Here is a 22919-nt window from a genome sequence, read left to right on the forward strand (position 1 = left end):
AGAAAGCACTGGCTAAATCAGTAACAAAATAACAGTCAAATACTCTGCTTAGTGTTACACGAATTTCAGGCATACAAACAACCTGAGAGATGGCTATATTATTTAAGTGTTAAGATTTCACTTTCAATTTCTTTTCTTTGCTTTTAACCCTGGACAAATAGGATGTTAAAATAATAGGTCTCTGTACTAAGATCTTGCTTTCCAGTAAACTTGTTGATGGTGGATTGGAGTTCTTCCTCTGCCATTAAAACACAATTTCTATTTTTTCACATTTTAAATTACAGACACAAAAAACTTGAGGAAATTCTGTTACGCAAATATCCACCGTTTTTATTTCCTCCGGATTTTTAATAACAAAGCATCAATGACTTGCAGGAATCACTCCACCCTCACCTCCCACTGGTCAGGCCCAATTTCACAAACATCCGTAGCAAAATCTGCAGCTAATCCATTTTGTTTCAACAAGGCTGTGCCAATAATTCCCTGGTGTTCCTAAAAGGGATCCTCCCACTCCTGAAGGAACAGGAGAAGGAGGCTCCTGAACTTGGCAGCTATTTAATTGCAGGAAAAGATCTTAATGCAGGTAGTTGAATGCAGTAAGTTTTATCATTTTCCCTCTTTCTTGGGTTGTAGCTAGAACAAATATTTGTTCAAGAGTGGTCATTGACACTATGGTATCAATTAACATCATGGCACTAGTGGTAGTTAATGTTCTTCCCTTAACCACCCAGTACTAATATTGTTATTGGCCATTTCCACTGGTTATATTGTAATTTTACCCCTAGACCAGGGGCAAGTAGACAGCAGTCTCCCTAGTCTTTGTTACTGAGAGGAAGAGATAATGTCTGAGGGCTTCGCTGTGAAGGACCTATTATTTTCTGTAGTTTTCATTCCTCAGGATTTTTTATTTGCTTGACAAAATGAGACAGCAATAAATTTATATATTCTATCCCATTTTCTCAAATCTTTACCTCTTTTTCTCAAATTTTGCCACATTTCCTTCCTGCAGTTTCATTGGTGTCTGCTAAAGGAAGTTTTTATCATATTGTCCAAGAATATTTTGCAGTTACCATTACGACCTCTTTTTACATAAAGAGCTAAACCCATACTGAGTGTCATTTTTCCTGTTCTGTTCTTTTTTTATCTTTATTTTAAATGGGGACTGGGGGTCATTTAAGACTATTTCTGAAAATTACAGTCTGTAATGTCTACAGTGTGCAAACCTTTTATTAGATCCACAGGACTGGGATTTCCTTGTATTCTTTCTTACCTTCATTATTTTGTCCATTTTCCTTATCCGTACCTGCTGAAGCCAAATCTGCAGCTCTTCCCATTGTAGCTGTAATTGATTCGCGGGTCCAGTAATTACGCTTGCGAACTTAAGTCTTGTACCACTGCTACTCCAAAGCCAGTAGTTCTATTTGATCAGATACTTTCCCAGATGCAAATACCAACATATATTCCAGGATTCACAGTATTTTGCAATCTCATAGTATTCATAGATTCATAGTATTTTACAATCCCAATCTCTGGGTGGAATAACCTGCTAGCCAAGTCTCCTGTCATTGCTCAGATAACTGTTCTGACACATCTGCCTGCTGAATTTCTAACAGGAAATTGTTCCTGCAGTATGGCTGATAATCATACTCCATTCTGAGGCTGTGGAATTTTTACTAGCTAAGGAAAGCTAATTCTTTAGTCACAAAAGCCCCATTTTAAAAGTTTCTGAATTCAGCGGCCTCAAGTTTGAAGCAAATACTCTTGCTCGATCTGCAGTTGGGTCACCTGCTCTTGTTATGATAATCTCCCACATTTTAGGAGCAGCACAACCCAAGCAGGAGTAACCAGCTGGGTGCATTCTTTTTTTACCACTGTTTTGGTTTTAACAGCATAACTGGACCATAAAAGCCTCTTTTTTTGTCACCTCTGAATTTTTGTTATAGTTGTGGTCTGAGTCTCCCTTATATCCTTGTATGTAGAGTTAACATTTGTGTTCTAGGTGACTGGTATTGAAGTAAAAGGGCTTTCTGAATGCAGAAATCCATCTGTGCAGAAGAGGTTTCAGGGTGTGTCTTCAAGTTAGTAAATGGTTCACTGCAGAAACTATAAGGTTTCTAGCAATCAGAAACTGAGAATCTGCTTTTAAACGCCATTAGACTGGTATTATACACAGATCCGAAGAGAGACAAAAACCTGAATGTTCTTATTATCAGCTACATCAAAACTGATGCACGACAGAGGTAACGTTTTGGCAACATTTGCCATTATTTCCACTCATATTTTGCTGATATAGAAGACACACACACACACACACACACACACACACACACACACACACATATATATATATATATATATGTCCTTTTCTGTTGTTCACCTCTCTTTTTTTCATGTATTCATCTAAATATACATGAAGGAGAAGGGGATTTTCAGAGTTGAACAATGTAATTATTCTTTTCCTCTATTTTCTATCATGGTTTAACACTAATGTATGTATGAGTCATCTGATATGGTATGACAATCAAGTCCTTATTTGTATCCATGTGATCTGTTGGGAGGAGATCAGTTTACTTAGTTTACCATTATCAGAATAGCCACTACTATGAATATTGTGCTTGCACAAATGATGTTTTGCTGACTACCATAGTGGTGGCACATAAAAAGAAACAAAGATATCTTTTACTGTTCTTGGGGTTAAAATGTTTATGGGGAACAGCTTACTATGAAACCCTGAGGTAAGCATTATTGTGCCTGCCCAACTTCATCCTCTTGTGAAACAGAGGAAATTGTCAGTTCTAGTGCTGGATTTAATGGAGCAAGGTGAACTCTGTAACAAATTAAATGCAACGACACAATCCAAGCTCCAGTGTATGAAAAGACCATGCACTCATGATGACTTAGACTTAGCTTCATTTTTATGAAGCAGGAAACATGCATACATGCTTTCCCTGAGAGACCTACCACTCTTGAATAGCTCCGTTTACTTGATATATGAATACAGGTGGAAATCCATTAGGAAAGTAGGTTGCAAGTCTATTCTGTGAAACAGTGTACCACACCAGTATTCAGAAAGAGGTTTTATCACATGTATATTTGGAACAAAATGAAGTACTTTATTTCAATAGTTTTTGTTCTTGTAAACATATGATTTCATATACACATTCGATTATCCAACTGGTGTGTGAGAAATTCTTCTGGTCCCATCACATACAGTAATAAGCATCTTTCTTTGCTAATGTGTTCCCAAGGTGTTCCATAAATAACCTAGGCAGATACATTTTCCTCCCTCATGTGCAGCATACCATGGAATCAGTTTCTTTATAAGACTTGGCCTGGTTCTGGTCACACCTGCTTATAACTTCCAGCTCAGTGGATATTTTCATGAACTGATTGTCAGCCATGCATGATCACTGCAGAAATCATCTATCTTCTTTAGGGTGTGGGATAATTTAGCAATATATCCATCCTCAGACACCACGAAAAATCCTATAATATCTTCTGCAAATGGCCCATGACATGGAGTCACTGCCAGTTTTTTTCCTCTATTAGTTAGAAAAAAGGCTTTTTTTGTATACCAAGTCCCATAGATACTGACCAGAGATAGTTAAAAAAGACAATTTTTAAAAATTTGGTTCTGCTTCATAGTACTGTCTATTCAAAGAACCCCAGAGGATGCTTCCACTGGGGAATCTCAGTAGCATTTAATAAGCATACCTTGCTCACAAAGAATCTCTGGATCGTTAGGATATTGACCTTGGGTTCTCTAATTTATACTGGAACAGCATTCCTTGTGTGCCGGTTGCAGACAATGAATACAAGGAGAGTAGACTTCTAACAGTAAGAGGTATCTTGGTTTGTCTAGGTGCTCAAATGACATCCTGTGAGTTGCTTCCTTGAACATCTTCCATACTAACAAACTCATTTGCTCTCAGTGAGTGATGATATGGAAACAGGACTGTTCTGAACACCTTATTGAATCAGGGTGAGCTGTTAATCATTCATGATTTATTGTTGACTATAAAAAGAAATCAAGGAATTGCATTTAGTATCATGGCACTTGCACAGGGTCACGTGTCATTGCATGCAAGCAGAATGTAAGTTGGACAGAGATCATGACAAAGGGCTGACTCAGAAAGGAGCATGTCTAGAGTGCAAAGAGCGAGGAAGTTGGAATATGAGCAGAGATCACTTTGATTCTTCAATTATCATTGTGGGTTGCTCTAACACTGTCCAAAGCCTTGTGGTTCAAGGGTCCCCATGAATTTCATCTTTTTGGGGTGCCACCTGCCTGTCCTTCTGAGTCTGACCTCCCATTCTGTCTGGGAAGTAGGAAATCATTTTTTGATTTCACTGTGTCCACATAGGGAAGGGGAGAAACTTTGAGGAAGATCTCTGAGGCTTGCTGATTACTTAAATATCTTGTATGGGTGCGTTCTTCTGCTTCTTGGGAGGAAGATCTGAATTTACTAATATTGCTTATATGAGTTTGGCCATGATTACCACTTCCTTAGTTTCATTGATTGCTTTACTGTTTAATATGTTATGTCACTTTTACACAAAGTTTATCCTTAGACATCACTAAGAAATAAATAAGCAAAAACACCCTGAAATCTGGATTTGCAAGGCAAAAATCTAATAAATTCAAGTTTCAATGGGAAGTGTATGGGAAAATGTTGCTTTTCCCTTAGCAAGGACAATATCTGCAGATAGATCTGTAAACTTTGTTGCAATCAAAATACAATTTAATGATCTTATGATGAATTTATGGAAATTAGGATTAAAGATCCTTTATGGAATTGGGGAAATGGGCATTCAAGAGAAGATGCAGGTAGATTAATCAGACATTAGAGCATCTAATGAGTCACTAGAAAGACTGCAGGTAATTGCCTTTTCAGTTACTATAGCCACAATGTAGCTGACCACAAAATAGAGAAATCTGATTTTCTACGTGCTGAAGTCCTGAATGGTGAGAGTTATTTAGAACTGTTATTTAGAATTGTTTCTTGAAAAACAATCACACGCAGACATATCTTGATATCATAACTGGAATCTTCCTGGTGAGTTTCCCTGGATTGTTGTCAGGCACCATTGGTGTTGACATGTTAAGCAGAGGTGTGGCTCGTGGCAGATGTTTCTGGAAGCAGAAATGATATGAAGGGGCATTACCTCTATTGTCTATAGTTATGGCTATTTGAAAGATTTGGAGCTTGTGAGCATATACCTGCACTGTATCAAATTGCATGTAGAAACACATTTACCTTAGAGTGCACAATCATTTGTTTTACAGTAAACATCAAAAAGGAAAAAAACAATTTGACTGTGGTTAAAGACTAACATGCAGAACATGGTCACAGTGCCATAAGCAATGTCTTATGAGATGAAGTGATTATTTTTAGTCATTTCACCACAGCAACAATATCCAGTGTCGAAGATCAAATAAAATATGTAAGTATACTTCCATACTGCTACAGAAAATGGAATTCAAATTACTTACAAAAATTAAAAATATTTCTCTATTATTGAAAAAAACCCTAGTTTGGGGCTACTTGCCTGAAAAAAAACCAAAGCTTTGGAACAGTTTGAGTCCAGAGGATAGTAAGGTCAAAGATCAATAGCACCAATTCTGCCTAGAGGGGTTATAGGAAGGGGGGGGGGGGGATGTTTATTTTGGTTTGGGGTTTTGTTTTTGTTGTTTTTTGTTGGGGTTTTTTTGTTGTGGGGTTTTTGTGGTTTTTTTTGTTTTTTTGTTTTTTTTTTTGAGAGGACAGGCAACACTTGTGAAAGCAGCATTAAAATTTTGAAAGTTCTGGAAAGTGAAGTGGAAGAAGTTCTTCCTATTTGTTGTGGACAGGGAAGGGGTAACAAGTCTAATTTATCTCAAGGACAATTCGTGTTAGATATACAGAAAACCTCCAAGTAGTTCAGATAGTCTGAAGTTCTCCGTCTTTGCTTTTGGAAACAAACAAGGGGGGTATACAATTCAAACACCTGTTAAGAATGTAATATAGAATGCTTGATGTGATCTGAAGAAAGAAAGGTGGACAGGATGGCATTTTGACTTTATATGTCTTCCACATATGAAGAACTATAGCTATAGAAATAAACAAAAACATGACATTCAGTATTAATGGGAAAAAGCTGAATGAAAGGTTTTTCATTCTCATAAATTCCCTGTGTGATCTAGACATTTCACAAATAGTATGGAATAGAATGCAAGTTTTTAGAAAATATGGCTTTAAATAGTATTGTACAAGGGAATAAGTCAATAGTTGATTTCTGTATAAACTATAGTATTAATGCTGTTATTTAAATTCATATGTAGTGAGTTTGTAAATTTCTTTCCTTGTTTCTCTGGTGTTCAGCTGTCTGTGATCCAACACAGAAGTCTAACCATCTTTCAGACTTTTGAGGAAATTGCTTAATTTGGAGCAAGAACTGCGAAGAAGTTGTTAAAATGGGCTTCTGCAAGGTAAGAAAGGTTGCAGACAGAGGTAAGACTCTTAAAATGGAGTTCAGCAGCAGTTTAGGGATTCAAGACAAAAAACATCATCATAAAAAGAAATAAAATCTTAACGGAAAAACAGGGTAGACAGCAATTCAGTCCCAATGAGGATTCATTCCGGGTGCAGTAGAAACCAGCTCTACCCTACATTACTGAGGACTTCTTGGCCAACAAAGATTTTTCCTGTTTCTTGCTTCAGGCCACTGAACATACCAAAACTAACTTTAGCATTTCATTAATTCAAGTTATCAAAAAATGGTTATATAGAGTGACTAATCAGTAACTGCTGAATACTTTTAAGGTATGTGTGTTCAGTTTTCAAAGGGCTCTTTGTTCTGGCAAAAGGTGGCTGTCCAATCAAAGCCACTCAGGGAGGGAAGGATTACTTGTACTGTTAAAGTGTTACCAGGCATATCCTTGCCTAGAAAAGTTATATGGACAAAAATTTGACGTGTCATAGTATTATATATTTTATTCATATTTAAGTTGGAAAAATGTTTTCCACCTGCACAAAAAGAAATTTTAACTTTTCCCATCAGCTTTCATTTGTAAAATAAAGTCTTGAACATTTTTAAAGACCTAATGTTCTGTGCTATCTTTCTTTAAATTCATTTTTCTAACTGTAGTAATAATATAACTTTAAATGCAACTATCCAGCAAGTATTGGTTATGTTTTCAGAAACAAGACTGAGTTTGTAAAACTGAAAACTGGCACATAAGTAGCAGGAATGGAGTGACAGTAGTCTGTGGCAGTCCTCCTTTATGAGAATAAACAATTAACTCCATATCAAATCACAGACAATAAGAGTGGAGTTTTGTAATTTTAAAACATGCTTTTCAGAATAGACTTTCCTTTTAAACACAAGTAGAAGCTTGATGCTTACATTAACTTGATTTGTTCTCATGCTTTGTCCAGGAAAAATAAAATGTCCAGCAACTACAATAGGCTTTATCCTGTAGCTGAGCATACAGCATAGTTAAATGAACACAGAATTGTCAGTTTCTGGCAGTATAATAATTCACTTCATATAGGGCAATTCTCAGTGATAGAATGGTATCCAATCTGGCAAAATTCCTTTACGAAGTATTATTCCTTTCCAGCCCTGATTAACAGGCTGCTAAAATAGAACAGGGGTTCTCCTAATACCATAAATCAGAGGTTCTTCACAGGTGTTCTGATCTTTGCTGGGGTTGAATGTTGTTGAGGAATCATTACAGAATTCCTGCAATCCTTTCCAGCATTTTGCCTACTTGGCTTTTATTGGAAAACTCAACTTTCCATCTTTAAAGTAAATAGAAGAAAAAATGTGTGATTCTGTGATTTTGTCTGGTCACAATATACACAGACATTGAAGTATTTGCTTCGGTTTCTTGTCTTATTTGCTGCTTTTGTTAATAAGTATATAAAAAAGGGTTTTTTGATATTGTTTAGAGAATTTTGAAGGCATCATGCCATCATTTCACAACAGTTTGTCTCTGATATCAAAGTTGGATTAAAATTTCTGTTTCAGGAGTTCCAATATCATATGTCAGTTTGTGATGTGCTGGCCTATATCAGATTTAAAAAATGCATAGATCCAATGTGTGATTTGTGAGATGAGATTTTCTCACCATAAATTATTTTTTAGAAGCATAAGTAATTAAAACTTCACCACAAAATTCGAGAGCCCTATTTTTCAAATGACTTTTTGTGCAGTTTCAGAAACTCATATCTCATGATCAGTTTTTAAATAAAATATTAAGACATTTTGATACAAGAAGGGGCTTGGATGAATAAATTTAGATAATTTAATTCGTGGAAACAGTCTGAAATAATTAATACTGAGTACAGTACAGGATGATCTGTATATACCTAACTTAACTGCAGTCCAAAAATAATGTTATTATCATGCAAACTATAACTGAAATAACAGAGTTACAATGAAAAGTCTGGTGAATGGTCTGTAAGAGCAATAATTCCAAGAAGGATTTAAGGTTTAGTTTATTGTGCCAATACAATCTCTCATTGTACTGGAGTGCTCAAGATAGATTATGCAAACCATGCATTTATAACACAAAAGAGAAGGGAATTAACTGTGCTTCAGTCTACAGAATAAATGTTGACAGAACTTTTCAAGGGGCCTGTGATCATCTTTCAAATATGTAAAAAGTATTTATGCTTAAAATTCTAAAAAAGATGTGTGAATATAATACAGAAACAATAAAAGTATGTCAGGCTAAGGAAAATTGCCTACTATATTAATAAAGATGGGATTGAGTAAATCATATGTGTAAGTACTTTCACATGGAAAATATATCTGATGATGCAGAGCTTCACAGAAATTGTAATATCCAAGAGGTATTGTTCTATCTTCAACTGAACAATGTCTGTGAGGGGAAATGGAGCATAGAAGCAGCTAGCCAACAAGTGTAACAAACTTATGACCACTTGCAATTTTTAATGAAAAAGTAAAAGTTTTTCTCTTGTACAGGCTTTGCTTTAGACAAGGCCAACTTACCTGACCCAATGAGTCACTTTGACAACTTTCTACTGGCTAAAATCTCTTAAAACATTTACTGCGTAACTCAATAGAGGTAGCTGTTTGAGCTGCAGTTGTCTTTAGCTTCATAAAATCCCACTGATCCACTGGGCTGGATGAAATGGACATGTAGCAGAGCTTCAGAGTCCAGGTGGGTGAAACTTATCAGCCATTCTTTACATTCTTTTGCAACAACAGATTTTTTCCAACAGTTCCTATCATACCAGATCTCTGCTTCTTCTAATCATACTATAACAAACTGGCTTGAGAAGGAATTTTAAATTGTTTATGAGCCTTAAATAGCTCAAAGGTCATAGATTGGTCATCTCTGTTTAAATCCCTATTCTGTGAGAAAGTTTGTGACTAGTAAGTAGACATGGAGAAAAAAAATTCTTTCATCTTGAACTATTGAATGATCAGGACACTGTTTTCAAGGCATCTTTACTTAGCGTATAGTCAATGTCTATTTGATACAGACAGTGTCTATACAAGATTTCATGCTTCAATTCTTTGGCCTGTAGAATTAAAAATTTGCCCTTGATGACATCAAAGGTTGGCTAAAGCTGTGGGTAAGCTCTTGATTTAACCAAACAACTAATCTGAGGGGAGACAGTATTTTTCAAGCACTGACTTTATGAATCCTGGTGATGTATTTAGGGCAAAACCAGTTGCCAGACTTTGCATGAGAAAGTATATTTCCTTGGATTAGATTGACTGGCACCTACCTTGTTTCTAGGTAGTTTTGTACATCTTTGGTTATGAATCAGCTACCATGTTCACCTACATGTTTTTAATATACTCAGGTAATGTGCAGTGGTGATGCCTCAGATTCTTCTGTTGTTAGTTTATTTTACAGATTTAATGTCTTCAGGCTGAAATTATGTATTCTCACCCAAATTATTAGTTTTAAACAAGATAGAAGAGATTAGAAGAAAGATTTAGTGATCTCTGATTTCAAATTTGCTGCAGTTGTGGAGCTATGTGACTAAACAGAAGCTATAGATAAGTTACAGAATTTTGTATCTTGTTAAGTAGGTGTAAAATACTGTACTTCCACTATTTTCTCACTTTTTAATATCAATTTAGATGCTTCAGCTGCTGCTGTGATAAAACCAGATGTCTATCATTTTCTTTACATTACTGTATGCAGGCAAGAGAAACTCGGGTAATAATTGCTCTTTTGTTTTATTTCTGTCTCCATTTCTTATCATGATTGCACTGCAATAGCATCGAGTCATTGCAATGAGGTAACAACATTTTGACAGACCTCATAGTTCTCTGTATTTTCCATTTAGGGCAAAACACTTGTGAAAAAACTGCATATACTATTCTTCTTTTTTTTTTAATCAATTGACTTTTCTTTAAAGATTCTTACTTTAGTTTTCTTGGTTCCCACTGTAATAATTGGACCAGTCCATCAAGATCAAGTCCAGGAAAGCATTTAGGCAGACAAGTTAAAACCCAGTGTTCCTAGTAACTGCTGTGGATAGACTTCTATATAAATATATCACAATGACCTTTGATAAACACATAATACTTATTAACTCTTTATATTCTGTTTGACTGGATTTTCTAAACTGCCCTTTCTAAAGTAATCCTTAATCTGATATGACTATCTCTATTCCAAAACATGATAAAATACTGTTTCACTAACATTTTGAAATTAGTAACATGCCTGACAAAAAGGAACAAAAATAATTTCTTCTTAGTAATTATCAGATTGAGTAATTTTTTTTGTGAGTAAAGTGATAGAAGAACTACAGAAAAAATCATATAAACCTACTTGTCTTCTAGGACAAGTATTTTTTTTCCATAAATTTTACTTCTGTAAAATTGTTGAGCGTATCTACTTTAATACGTAAATTGAAATAAGGGTTATGAAGTGCAACTAATTTATTTAAATGTTTAAAATATTTGTTATTTTCCTTGAAGTAATGCTTACAGATACTGATAAAAACAATACATTACACAGTAAAACAAATGGTCCATTTAAAACTGTAGAACAGGAACATACATTCAGAAATCAGAATACTAGTTAGACAAATTTCTGCTGACAAGAGCTATTTCTAGAACACTTCTAAACTGAGTCTGAAGCTCATCTTGCTGTTCTGCCATTACTCAAATAAGTTACTGTATGCACTATAGTAAAGTCCTATTTTCTTTCACGCTAGATGAGTAATGTTTTCCTGGATTAGATTTAGAAGATGCGAAAGGAAGCAAAAGATTGAAACAATGTTTTGGTGTTACCTGGTTTCATTCTCACTGTATATTCAAGAATGGATTCATCCTTAAGTGCAACAGTTACTGCAAGCATTCAGCAACATCTCTAATAAGGTAAAGAGGAATTCCTTTCAGGTTTAGGGGCATAATTAAAACAACAGTACCTACAACAGGGAACTTTTTCTGGTGGAAGAATAAAGTATTCAGGCTTTTTTTTCCCAGGTGACAATGAAATATGCATGCATTCAAGGACTAGTATTATTCCCTTTAGGAAAAGGGAAGTATAGTCCAAAGTGCATACACTTTACTATCCAAGATAAATGAGGCTATTGGAGTGGGAACAAATCCAAGAGAAAACTATTTGTTATGCCTGTCTTACATAAGAGGAGCAAAGTCCAATCATGCTGCATGTCCTTAACCATATTAACTCTGCTCAGGTTTGAATAATTTTTCAGAGGAGTAGACACAAACTGGGAACAACTTTTCACGGTACGTCAGTAGTTTGGGGGTTTCTTTTAACTCAGAGATTTTTTTTAAATTCACTGATAACTGAAACTGGGACAAATCCAATTAACTGCATGTTCTTTTAAATAAACATTTAATTTTTCATTTATTTTGTATATCTGTGCTGAATTGCAGAAAATATTTTTCTTTTTATCATTCAAATGAAATAAATGAATGACAGAGTTATCAAATGGATAAATACAGAATATAAATGTTTGTAAGGAAATTCCAAACTTCTGGACTTCTTTCAGTATGCTTATACTTGTGCATTATGAGTATTCACTTGGCAATATATGATATCAATAACTTTATTAGTTGTATTAAGTACCCATATTTTTCTTTCAAACAAATGATTATTGAGATTACTGTCCTCAGCTTAGATTGTGTATTTCTCGGTCAAATATTATTTTACAGGAAACTATCTTCAGTAAATTTAAAATGCATTCTGGAGATGAAAAGAATTATACTGCAGATGGAAATAGTCATGAGATCGCTGCATTCAGCCAGGGCGATGAATCTGAAGACATTCAGTAAGTATTCTTAAATATAGTAAACACTCTGTATTGAAGCTTATTGGAATACATTACTTTGGTTTATATTTTATTTGATTTCATATTTTAAATGTTATTTTACCTTATTTTGTTAGGAAAACCGAGTGAGAGAAAGCTTTGTAGCACTGATTGGAACATTTATTTCATGCTGAAGGACTATTTATTTTTTTCCTTTAAAGGACTAAGTGTCTACAGTACTGACTAGAAAAGCAATTCTAAAATATGACCAAAATTATGTTGGAATGGAAATATTGGATATATTTATGTTATCTACTCAAAATTATCTTAGTATTTTTAGTCTGGCAGCAAATCAACGTTTTACATACCTTGAACATTTTATCTATTCCCCACCCACTGTGTACATATGTTTTCCTGTCTTCTGTTTTGAAATCTATACAGTGCTTTAGTTCACAACTTCCCTGACCAGATAATGGAACCACCAACCCTGTTGGTGTTGTTTCATCCTTGAAGGGGTGAACTGGGAAGAACATGACTTAAATTTACAGTAGCTAGGAGGTGATGCTACTTATATTGCTGAAGATTTAAATAGAAGCATCTCAAGAATGCTCAATAAATCATGTTCATTCTACACAATTGTTTGCTGTAAAATTATTTCATAATTATAATATAATTGAACTGCATTAATATGTTAAATTAGTATTTCTCCAAAATGGGGTCCATTTTTAAATTCACTACTACACTTTTTTTTAGCAAGGCAAAGAAGAAGCAGAAGAAAGGGGAAAAACCTAAGATGGTCAGCCCATTTACACTGGTAAGGTTTATTTTCTCTAAATGTGCGCACGTATATGTACATACAGGCACATTTCAAAGTGTAATCTAAGACGGTTACATTTATGTTAGTATCCTGCACGTAGGATGTTGTCTCTACCAAATATGTTCATACTACAGAATATTTGCTATAGTATAGAAATCAAGCAGTTCTTTTTGTGGAAGTAGTTATATTAAAGAAGCTGTTTTATTACAGATAAGGATTCTTAGGAGTGTCCCCACAGTAATTTATCATCCTAAACACACCCATACCAGATGTTTGCTTGTGAAAGATAGGAATTTCCATGTTCAGTCGTTTCTTCTGACACAATGAGAAGGGTGACCATATATCTACAATGAGCGTGGTCTTGTCCTCTAAATTACCAGAGTCAAGTACTTATCACGCTAATTATCCCCATGAGTTATTATTCAATCTCCCGAGTCACCAGTACAGGGCCATTCTATGCCACTGATGAAGATTAAAATTAAGAATTGTATACTGAAATGTTCCAGATTCATTAAAATTTTCTGTATATTTTTTAAAAGACAACCTTTTCACATTTAATCAAGTAAATTCTAGGTCTTCTTTTAGTCATACTTAAATACTTTATATTTTGTAGGTTCAGTGTGTGTAATACACAGCAATGACACTGCAAATAACAGACATAAAACTATAGTACATGATGGGGGCCATGCCAAATTTCTTTGCTATATCAGTTTACACTTGTACAATAACATCATACAACTATAATTTATATCAATAAACTTAGTATTTTACAGTACAGAATAAAACCAATGATTTTGTAATAGATGAGCTCAAACTTTATTAAGTTCAATGGCAAGAGGATTTAAGATTTCAATACATTTTTATGATATATATGGAACAGTTTTTATGACTGCATAATAATGAATTTACAGTAAAAGCAATTATTGCCTTAGTTCTCATAACACCACCATTAAAACTTCCTATAATTTGAACTTTAAATGGCAAATTTAAAAAATGTAAACTTCCTATGCCTTGTTTTCCTAAGGCCTTTTTTACCCAGTTGCAGATACTAGTGCATTGAAATGGCACATCTCTCTGGTTTTAGAGTTTATAGTGTAAACGTGCTTATATAGAAAGAATTTATCCCTGTACATTTAAATTGTTTTTTAACTGTATGTCTAAAGAGATAACATTGTAGTTTTGGAACAGCAGATGTGCAGCTGATGGCTTTTTCTTTACTTTCTTGACTTTGTAGACTTAGCATTGTGTTACCATTCTAATGTAACAGTTAGAATGAATTTCTCTTCTCATTCACAGTTTCGATACTCCAGCTGCTCAGATAAATTATTAATGATACTAGGCACTCTGCTGGCAGTAGCCCATGGAAGCAGTCTCCCTATTGCCATGGTAATTTTTGGTGATATGACTGATAGTTTTGTTGCTTCTGGACAAAAAAATTTTACAGGTAAGAATATATCTGCTATGACAAGAACAATGGCTCATATTTTAAAAAGAGACTGGAAGATTCATGCATCCTGGCAGGAGATGTTCGAAACCACAATGCTATACTATGATGCAAATTAGTAGCTCACGTTCATTGTAATAAAGATACACTATGGTTGGGGGCACATTGTAGTGGGAACCTCCTGTAGGCTGCCTTGACCAGAGAGACTGAGCAGATGAGGTCCTCTATGGTCAGCTTGGAGCAGCCTTGCATTCACAAGCCCAGGTCCTCATGGGGGTCTGCAATCACCCCAATAACTCCTGGAGGAACAGCACCACCAGCCATAAGCAATCCAGGAAGTTCCTGGACTGTGTTGATGATAACTTCAAATGACAGAGGAGCCAGTGAGGAGAGGTGCTATGCTGGATCTTGTTCTTTCTTAAAAGGAGGGACTGGTGGGGAATGTGAATCTCAAGGGCAGCCCGGACTTCAGTGACCATGAAATGGTGGAGTTTCAGGGCAGTGAGGAGGAGGACAGAAAGGTCACTCTCTTGAACCTCAGAAGAGCAGACTTGGACCTCTTCAAGGACCTGCTTGGGATAGTACCATGGGATAAAGCCTTGGAGGGAAGAGGGGCCCAAGAAAGCTGGTTAATATTCAAGGATGACCTCCTCCAAACTCAGGAGAGATGCATTCCAACAAAGAAGTCAGGCAAAAACACCAGGAGACCTGCATGGATGAACAAGGAGACAAAGTCAAACACAAACTCAACACAGGTTTTTATCGGCCTGGAGAGGGTGGAAGCAAGGAAAGATAGCTTGGGAGGAATATAGAGTACCTGTCCAAGAAGCCAGGGATCAGATTAGAAAAGCTAAAGCCCTGATAGAATTAAATCTGGCTGGGGATGTCAAGGGCAATAAGAAAAGCTTCTATAGGTAGGTCAGCGATCAAAGGAAGATGAGAGAAAATGTGGGCCCTCTCCAGAAGGAAATGGGAGACCTGGTTACTTGAGATATGGAAAAGGCTGAGGCACTCAATGATTTTTTGCCTCAGTCTTCATTGGCAAATATTCCAGGCACACTGCCCAAATCACAGAAGGGAAAGGCAGGAACTGGGAGAATGAAGAACTGCCTGCTGTAGGAGAAGGTCAGGTTTGAGAATATCTAAGGCATTTGGAGGTGCACAAGTCCACAAGACCTGATGAGATGCATCTGTGGGGCTTGGGGGAGCTGGTGGAGGAAGTTGCTTAGCCACTGTCCATTATATTTGAAATTTCATGGCAGTCTGATGAAGTTCCCACTGACAGCAAAAGGGGGGAAACATAACCCTCATTTTTAAAAATGGAAAAAGGAAGACCCAGGGAACTCCAGACCAGTCAATCTCACCTCTATGCCCAGCAAGATCATGAAGCAGATCCTCCTGGAAACTATGCTAAGACACATGGAATATAAGGAGATGATTGATGATAACCAACATGACTTTTTTAAGGGCAAATAATGCTTGACAAATTTGATGGCATGTTGCAGCTGGGTTACTGATTTGGTGTGTAGGGCAGAGTTTGGACATCATCTGCCTAGACTATCTGCAAAGCATTTGACACTGTCCCAATCAACATTTTCTTCAGTAAATTGGAGAGGCATGAGTTTGATGGATGGATCACTTAGTGGATAAGAAATTGGCTGGAGGGCCACACTCACAGTTGTCCAAGTGGAGACCAGTGATGAATGGGTTCTTCAGGGGTCAGTATTAGGACTGACACTGTTTAACATCATTGTCAATGACATGGCCAGTGGGATCAAGTGCAGCCTCAGCAAGTTTGCCAGTGACACCAAGCTCTGCAGTGCAGTTGACATGCTTGAGGGAAGGGGTGCATCCAGAGGTGGGCCTCTGGGAACCTCATGAAGTTCAACAAGACCAGGTGCAAGGTCCTGCATGTGGGTTGGGGAAATCCCAGGCAAAAATACAGGCTGGAAGAAAAATGGTTCAAAAGCAGCTCTGAGGAGAATGATTTGAATGTGTCTGTTGATAAGGAGCTCAACATGAGCCAGCACTGTAGGCTTGCACCCCAGGAAGTAATATCATGGGCTGCATCAAAAGAACTGTGACCAGCACATGGAGGAACGTGATTCTACCCTCTCTACATCTCTCTGTAGTGCTGCATCCAGCTCTGGGAACCCCCCAGCATAAGAAGGATATATGTTGGAGGAAGTACAAAGGAGGTCTGTGAGTGTGATCGGAAGGCTGAAGCACCTCCCTTATGAGGACAGGCTGAACAAGTTGGGGCTGTTGACCCTAGCGAAGATTCCTGGGAGACCTTATAGCAGCCTTTCAGTGCCTGAAACAGGGCTACAGGAGAGCTGGAGAGCGACTTTTTACAGCAACCTGTAGTAATTGGATGAGGGGTAATGGCTTTTAACTGAAAGAGGGACTATTTAGACGAGATATCAGGAAGAAATTTTTCACTATGAGTGTGATGAGAGACTGGACCAAGTTTCCCAGAGATGTTATGGATGTGTTCAAGGCCAGCTTGTATGGGGCCATGAGAAACCCAGTCTAGTGAAAGGTGTCCCTTTTCATGGTAGGGGGGTTAGAAAGGGATGGATTCCTTAAGGTTCTTTCCAACCCAAACCATTCTGTTCTTTCATATGTGTATGCTCAGGAAGACTTTTTAATCTCAAATTACAGTCATGTAATTTTGTAGTCAGTGGAGTTATGACTAACCCTGTATTAGTAACATTCATTCATGTGCATTAAAATGATGTCTTTCTTCCAAATTAACTTGATTCAAAAGGAGATGTAGCAACTCCAGATATACTGAACAGCATGCAGGAAAACTAATTTGTTAAACCTTGCTCTATTAAATGTATTTATTTTTCTCTTCCTTTCCAAGGAAACAGTTCAATGAATTTCACTGAAGATATGCTTCCCAAGCCGGAAGATATGACAAGCAATTCAACGAATGTCACTGCAGATATGCTTCACAAGCTGGAAGAAGATATGACAAGGTAATTAAAAATTGATATTTCCTCTTCTTTTTTTAATGTAGCCACACATTTCTAGTCAAGCCATTCTTCTACCAAGAATTTAAACACACTTCGAACAACAAAAAAAGCAATGATTTAATAATGTATGTAACTAAAGATTGGCACAGAGGATTATTTGAGGCCCTGGGAAGATTATTGAACATTCACAGATATTACCAACAGTTTTCCTGTAGTCTCTTGCTCTGACCCAACCTGACACATTTCAGGGATGCTCTGTATCCCAGTGAAATATGCATTTCCTTCCTTCCTTCCTTCCTTCCTTCCTTCCTTCCTTCCTTCCTTCCTTCCTTCCTTCCTTCCTGCCTGCCTGCCTGCCTTGCCTTCCCTTGCCTTCCCTTGCCTTCCCTTGCCTTCCCTTGCCTTCCCTTGCCTTCCTCTCTTCCTGCCTTCCTCTCTTCCTCTCTTCCTCCCTTCCTCTGAATTTATAAAGTAATTGTTATGTTAAAAAACTATATTGATTATCATCTGTCGATACCTTGAGCTATGGTGATTCACTTGCAAAAAATAATTGAATTGTCAGATATTACCTACTTTGCTGCCAAAGCATCAAGTTCAGCTAAATCACTCTCTATGAGTACCTGAAAGGAGATTGTAGCAAGATGGGGTTCAGTCTCTTCTCCCAGCTAATTAGCAACAGGACGAAAGAAAATGGCCTCAAGTTGTGCCAGGGGAGGTTGGATATTAGAAAAAATACCTTTGTGGAAAGGGTTGTCAAACACTGGAACAGGATGTCAAGGGAAGCAGTTGAGTGACCAACCCTGGAGGTATTTAAAAGATTTGTGGATGTGAGACTGAGGGACATGTTTTAATGATGGTGTTGGCAGTGCTGAGTTAATGGTTGGATTGAAATATTTTAAAGGTCTCTACCAACCTATACAATTCTATAATTCTGTGAAACTATCTAGACTGTAGAAAATGCAGATTTAGATTATATGCTACCTTAAATCTAGCATTCTACAGCAGGAAACAGCAGAAGACAATAGCCAGTAGGTGCTTGACCTACAAAACTCCATAAAGAAAAGATCAAATAAGAAGAAACATAAGCTGCTAATAAATGTGTTTTGTTAAGAGGCTTTATTAACCATTGTCCATACACCTGATTTATGCAGGATATCTAAAGTTTGTGTGTTCCTTGTACCATTTCAAGTTCTTTTCTTCAGGTTGAACTCTGTTCCTCATTACATATTGAAAAATGTATGATGTACTCTTCAAGACAATTGGTTTTTTAAAGAGAAGGAGGAGATGAGGAATTTTCTGTAGTTACTCTTGCTGTTTTGTATCAAAGTGCATTAAATATTGGGTAACAGGGGACTGTAAACTTTTTTAGATTCAGTACTTCATTTTTGAAATTAAAAAACCCATGACTACACCAAAAAACCCCAAAGCAAAACATACCGAAACAAATTTTTATCATAAAATAAATGAACAAGTTAGGAAAGGCTGTTCCTTAGAAATTAAGAACTTGTATGTTATGAGAATGAATTGACAGGGAATTGGCAATTATGCTTTGTAGTAGAGTTTCTTGCTCCTGCAACATTTCTGTCAGGCTCTGACATGAATGTAAGCAATGCCTACAAACCTTCAGTGTAATATACTTGTTCCCAATGATTTGAAAAAAAATTCGAGGGCAGAATTGCAAACTAAATAATGTATGCATGGGTGAAGTTACCCTAACTGTTCTGTGCTTAGTAAATACTTGATGCCTAGTTGCACAACATTTTCAAAGTCTGTCTTGTGTTTATTCTGAAAGAACTTTAAAAACAGTTACTAAAAAATTGCTACATATGAAATTGTAGAATTTGTTTTGCCCATTATTTAATTGTTGAGTGATCTCCCCCTGTCCTTACCTTGACCTACAAGCTTTGAATTTTATTTTTCTCTTCCCAGTCTAGCTGAGGAAGAGAAGTGGTAGTGTCCTCAGAGGGCACCTGGAGTCCAAACAGGGTCAAACCACCACAAATTAACTTTGAAAGTACAAGCAAGAATAAAAAATTGCCCTAGCTTCTCTTTAGAAACAAATTGTATATTGATAAATGTATTACTACTAGCACAGGAATAGGTGTTCTTTTCCAAAGTTTCTAGATAGAGCCTTATGCTGGCATTTTCATTGGTCTGATGAAGTCCTTTGCACCAACTCCTTGTTTCTCTAGGAACACCTGCCCGCAGGTCAAATAATGATAGAAACTTTTTGCAAGGACAGAGTTCTCACACAGGTGTGTTCAAGTACTGAACTATACATGCGGACTTAGTCAAGACCGTTACTCAAACACTGCCTAAATGCCAATTATTTCTCAAAAGAAGAACCACTATTTTACAATGCAATGTGCATTTACTCTCTGATAAGTTGCAGCAGTGAATTTACAGAATATGTTTCATCAGCATGGAATCTGGCAAAGATATGAATCCCTTTGGATATGATTTGTCAGCAAAAAAAGTCGAAGCATAAATCAATTCTTTGAAGTGATGTAGCATCATAAACTAAATGTCTAAAGTAATTACTGCTGAATTCAGAATTGGTGTTCTTGGGTTTAGTTTGAGAGGCTTTTTTTTTTTTTTTTTTTTTTTTTTTTGTCTGTGGAGTTTTAATGGAGCCAAATGTGATTGAGGTCAATATTCAACTAACCAGCATTCTGTTAGACATTAACCTGGTTTTATTAAACAGTTTTGATTAAGTGAATTTCATAGTGAGTATAGTTTCAAAGTCCCTAACTAAACTGTGTATTACAGCCACAAGAAAGATGGGAATAAAATTGAAAAAGTTTAACTTGTAAAGCCATTCTCTTTTAGAGCAGAACATTTGCACACAGATTCTTGCAATTTGCTCCTGCCAAGTTTCATGTTAAAGTTCTATATAATCAGTATGCATAATTAATAAAAGAGTGAAGATCACAAGAGTTCAGAAAAGGTCATGAGTCAAGCTTTTTTGCTAATGGTTTACTTTTATGTAGATACATTATCCTTATAATTTCAGGTAATATACATCAGGAATATTTAATCATTGATTTTGGTTGTGTTTTACAAATGAAATTCATTAAGTTACATTTTTTAATTTCAGTTCTAGTGTAAGTTCAATTGTAACAGATTCTGATGTCAATTCTTCATCAAATAAAAATTAATTTAATTCTTTTTAAACAGCTTAAAGATTTATTCAATGACTCAGATTTACTTCCAGTTAGAGAAATACTGTGGTACTCCTGGTATGGATTTGACATCCTACTCATAGCACAGGGTTGAATTAATGTAGAAATAAAATATAAGTTATGAATTAAAGAGCCAAAGAATTTCTGATCTAATGGCATTTGCTTTCAGTAGATGTACTTATAGCAATGCTGTATTCTCAAATCAGGAAATATTTACTGCATCAATGCATTTATTTATTTACATAGACAGCCATGTTTATGTTTTGAATGTGTGTATAATATAGATATATGTGACATGGTCTGTGTATGTGTCTTAAAAATGCTAGGCAGTTTTTGGACATGACACATTTAAGTGAAAGGTTATTGTATCAGAAATACAGTTCAAAAATAATCCCATGAGAAAATACCTACTAAATTTTTTTAAAAATTTCTATTCATGGAAATTTTTAAAATTTCCATTCATGGAAAACTCAAAAAGTTTTACAGTGAAGTGTAAGTTTTAGTATAAGTATATAAACCCTAATTCAGGTCAAACAAAAAAGGTAAACATCATGCTAAATTCACACTAGCAGGGTAATTAAACCAATTTTAACCTGATTTCAGAGAATCTTCCCTTTTTTTTCTTTACAGATATGCATACTACTATTCTGGAATAGCAGCTGGTGTCCTTCTTGCTGCTTATATTCAGACTTCGTTCTGGACCTTAGCAGCAGGTCGGCAAATAAAAAAAATTAGGGAAAAATTTTTTCATGCAATTATGAGACAGGAAATTGGATGGTTTGATGTAAATGATGTGGGAGAACTTAACACTCGTCTTCTAGAGTAAGTACCTGATACCTTTCCCAATGTTATTTTATCTTCTTAAACATACGGGACCTAGAAATTTTTATTTTTAAAATAAATTATTTCACTGTGAAACGAAGTTTTCAAATTTCCTCATGGAGAGTCTCAGGGACAGAATTTCTAATACTTCTGGTACAGGACTGTCACAAAGATGTCAGAAAAGCATTTTGTTAACTTCCCTTGAAGCCTAAGGATGACAAAAGCCCAGCCTATGGTGTTACCCCCATGAAGGGAAAACAGTTCATTTCTGGGCACACTGAGGACTGAAAAAGGTGCTGACTCAGCCCAGCAATGTGAACAGCTGTAGCTGCATGATGTTGCTTACATGAAAGCTTTTCTCTTTTATTTCCATGTAACCCACAAATACCAAACAGATCAAAAATATGGATTTAAGAAAATGAGAGTAGTTTTGCACTGCTGAAAGAATTTCAACTTTTTCAGACAAAAACAGGTTTATAGCATTACAGTTTCACAAGAAATATGAAATTTGCCTTGGCCACACTACATAATCCTTTACTATGAAGAGAACTGTTAATGAGAGCAGTAATTGAATAATAAAGATTTTCTTCCACATGTAACAAAACTGGAAACCTTCCTTGTGCTTTCTACATTTTTCTTCCTCTCTGTAATTTGTTTTTCAGTGATGTCTCCAAGATTAATGAAGGAATAGGTGACAAGATTGGATTGCTTGTTCAAGCAGTAACAACATTTGTGACAGGCTTTGTTGTTGGTCTCATAAGGGGGTGGAAACTAACCCTGGTAATACTAGCAGTTAGTCCTGTCCTGGGACTTTCAGCAGCCCTCTGGGCAAAGGTAAGATAACATACGTACAGTGTCAGGTTTTATATTAATGACACACAATGAAATAAATCTACATCTCTGTAAGTTTTAGTATTAGAATGTGTTGCTTAGAGCAGTTATAGCTTTACATAGCACTTACGTACATAAGCTCTTAGATGGTCTGTGTATCAAATCAAGGCTCTGTGTATCACTCAATGCCAGGTCAGATGGGGCTCTGAGCAACCTGATCTAGTGGAAGGTGTCCCTGCCCATGGCAGAGCAGTTGGAACTCGGTATTTTTAAGATCCCTTCCTAGGTCATTTCTACAATTCAATAAGTCTATGTAATTTGAATATTTTATTCCCATAGATTGGGCAGACTTGTTTGATTTGAAGCTGTTTCTGCTAATATAGCACATACAGAGAAGGAAGCAAGATGTAAGTGTAGAATCCACACCTGTAACTCTTTAACTTACATCTGGATAAGTACTTTTTTCCTCTTAAAAGGAATAATTCCTCCTGGAAAATAGGAGAACAAATTAGAAAAAACCTTTGTCTCAGACACAGGGTTTTTTTCATAGCTGTTAACAGATTTGGTAAGAAATTCTATACCGACCTA

The 22919-nt window shown here is 36.2% G+C and overlaps 1 protein-coding gene across 5 annotated transcripts in view; it reads left to right on the forward strand.

Annotated features, from left to right (window-relative positions):
* The window catches only part of ABCB1 (ATP binding cassette subfamily B member 1), a 49665-nt gene that overhangs the window by 1117 nt on the left and 25629 nt on the right, over nucleotides 1-22919 (forward strand). For 2 of the 5 annotated variants that reach the window (XM_066198122.1, XM_066198155.1), the window contains exons 2-10: nucleotides 5288-5445; nucleotides 6363-6469; nucleotides 11193-11355; nucleotides 12160-12275; nucleotides 13008-13068; nucleotides 14368-14515; nucleotides 17385-17499; nucleotides 21309-21500; nucleotides 22163-22334. In XM_066198122.1, coding sequence (XP_066054219.1) covers nucleotides 12184-12275; nucleotides 13008-13068; nucleotides 14368-14515; nucleotides 17385-17499; nucleotides 21309-21500; nucleotides 22163-22334 — 780 coding nt within the window. In that variant the 5' untranslated portion in view covers nucleotides 5288-5445; nucleotides 6363-6469; nucleotides 11193-11355; nucleotides 12160-12183. Of the gene's footprint in view, nucleotides 1-5287; nucleotides 5446-6362; nucleotides 6470-8973; nucleotides 9173-11192; nucleotides 11356-11650; nucleotides 11731-12159; nucleotides 12276-13007; nucleotides 13069-14367; nucleotides 14516-17384; nucleotides 17500-21308; nucleotides 21501-22162; nucleotides 22335-22919 lie in introns of those variants that run through there. The other 3 variants (XM_066198138.1, XM_066198129.1, XM_066198146.1) reach the window with 3 other exon arrangements.

Source organism: Chamaea fasciata, unplaced genomic scaffold, assembly GCF_029207755.1.
Source record: "Chamaea fasciata isolate MVZ Bird 193981 ecotype frontalis unplaced genomic scaffold, bChaFas1.0.hap1 SCAF_1, whole genome shotgun sequence".
Taxonomy (NCBI): Eukaryota; Metazoa; Chordata; class Aves; order Passeriformes; family Sylviidae; genus Chamaea; species Chamaea fasciata.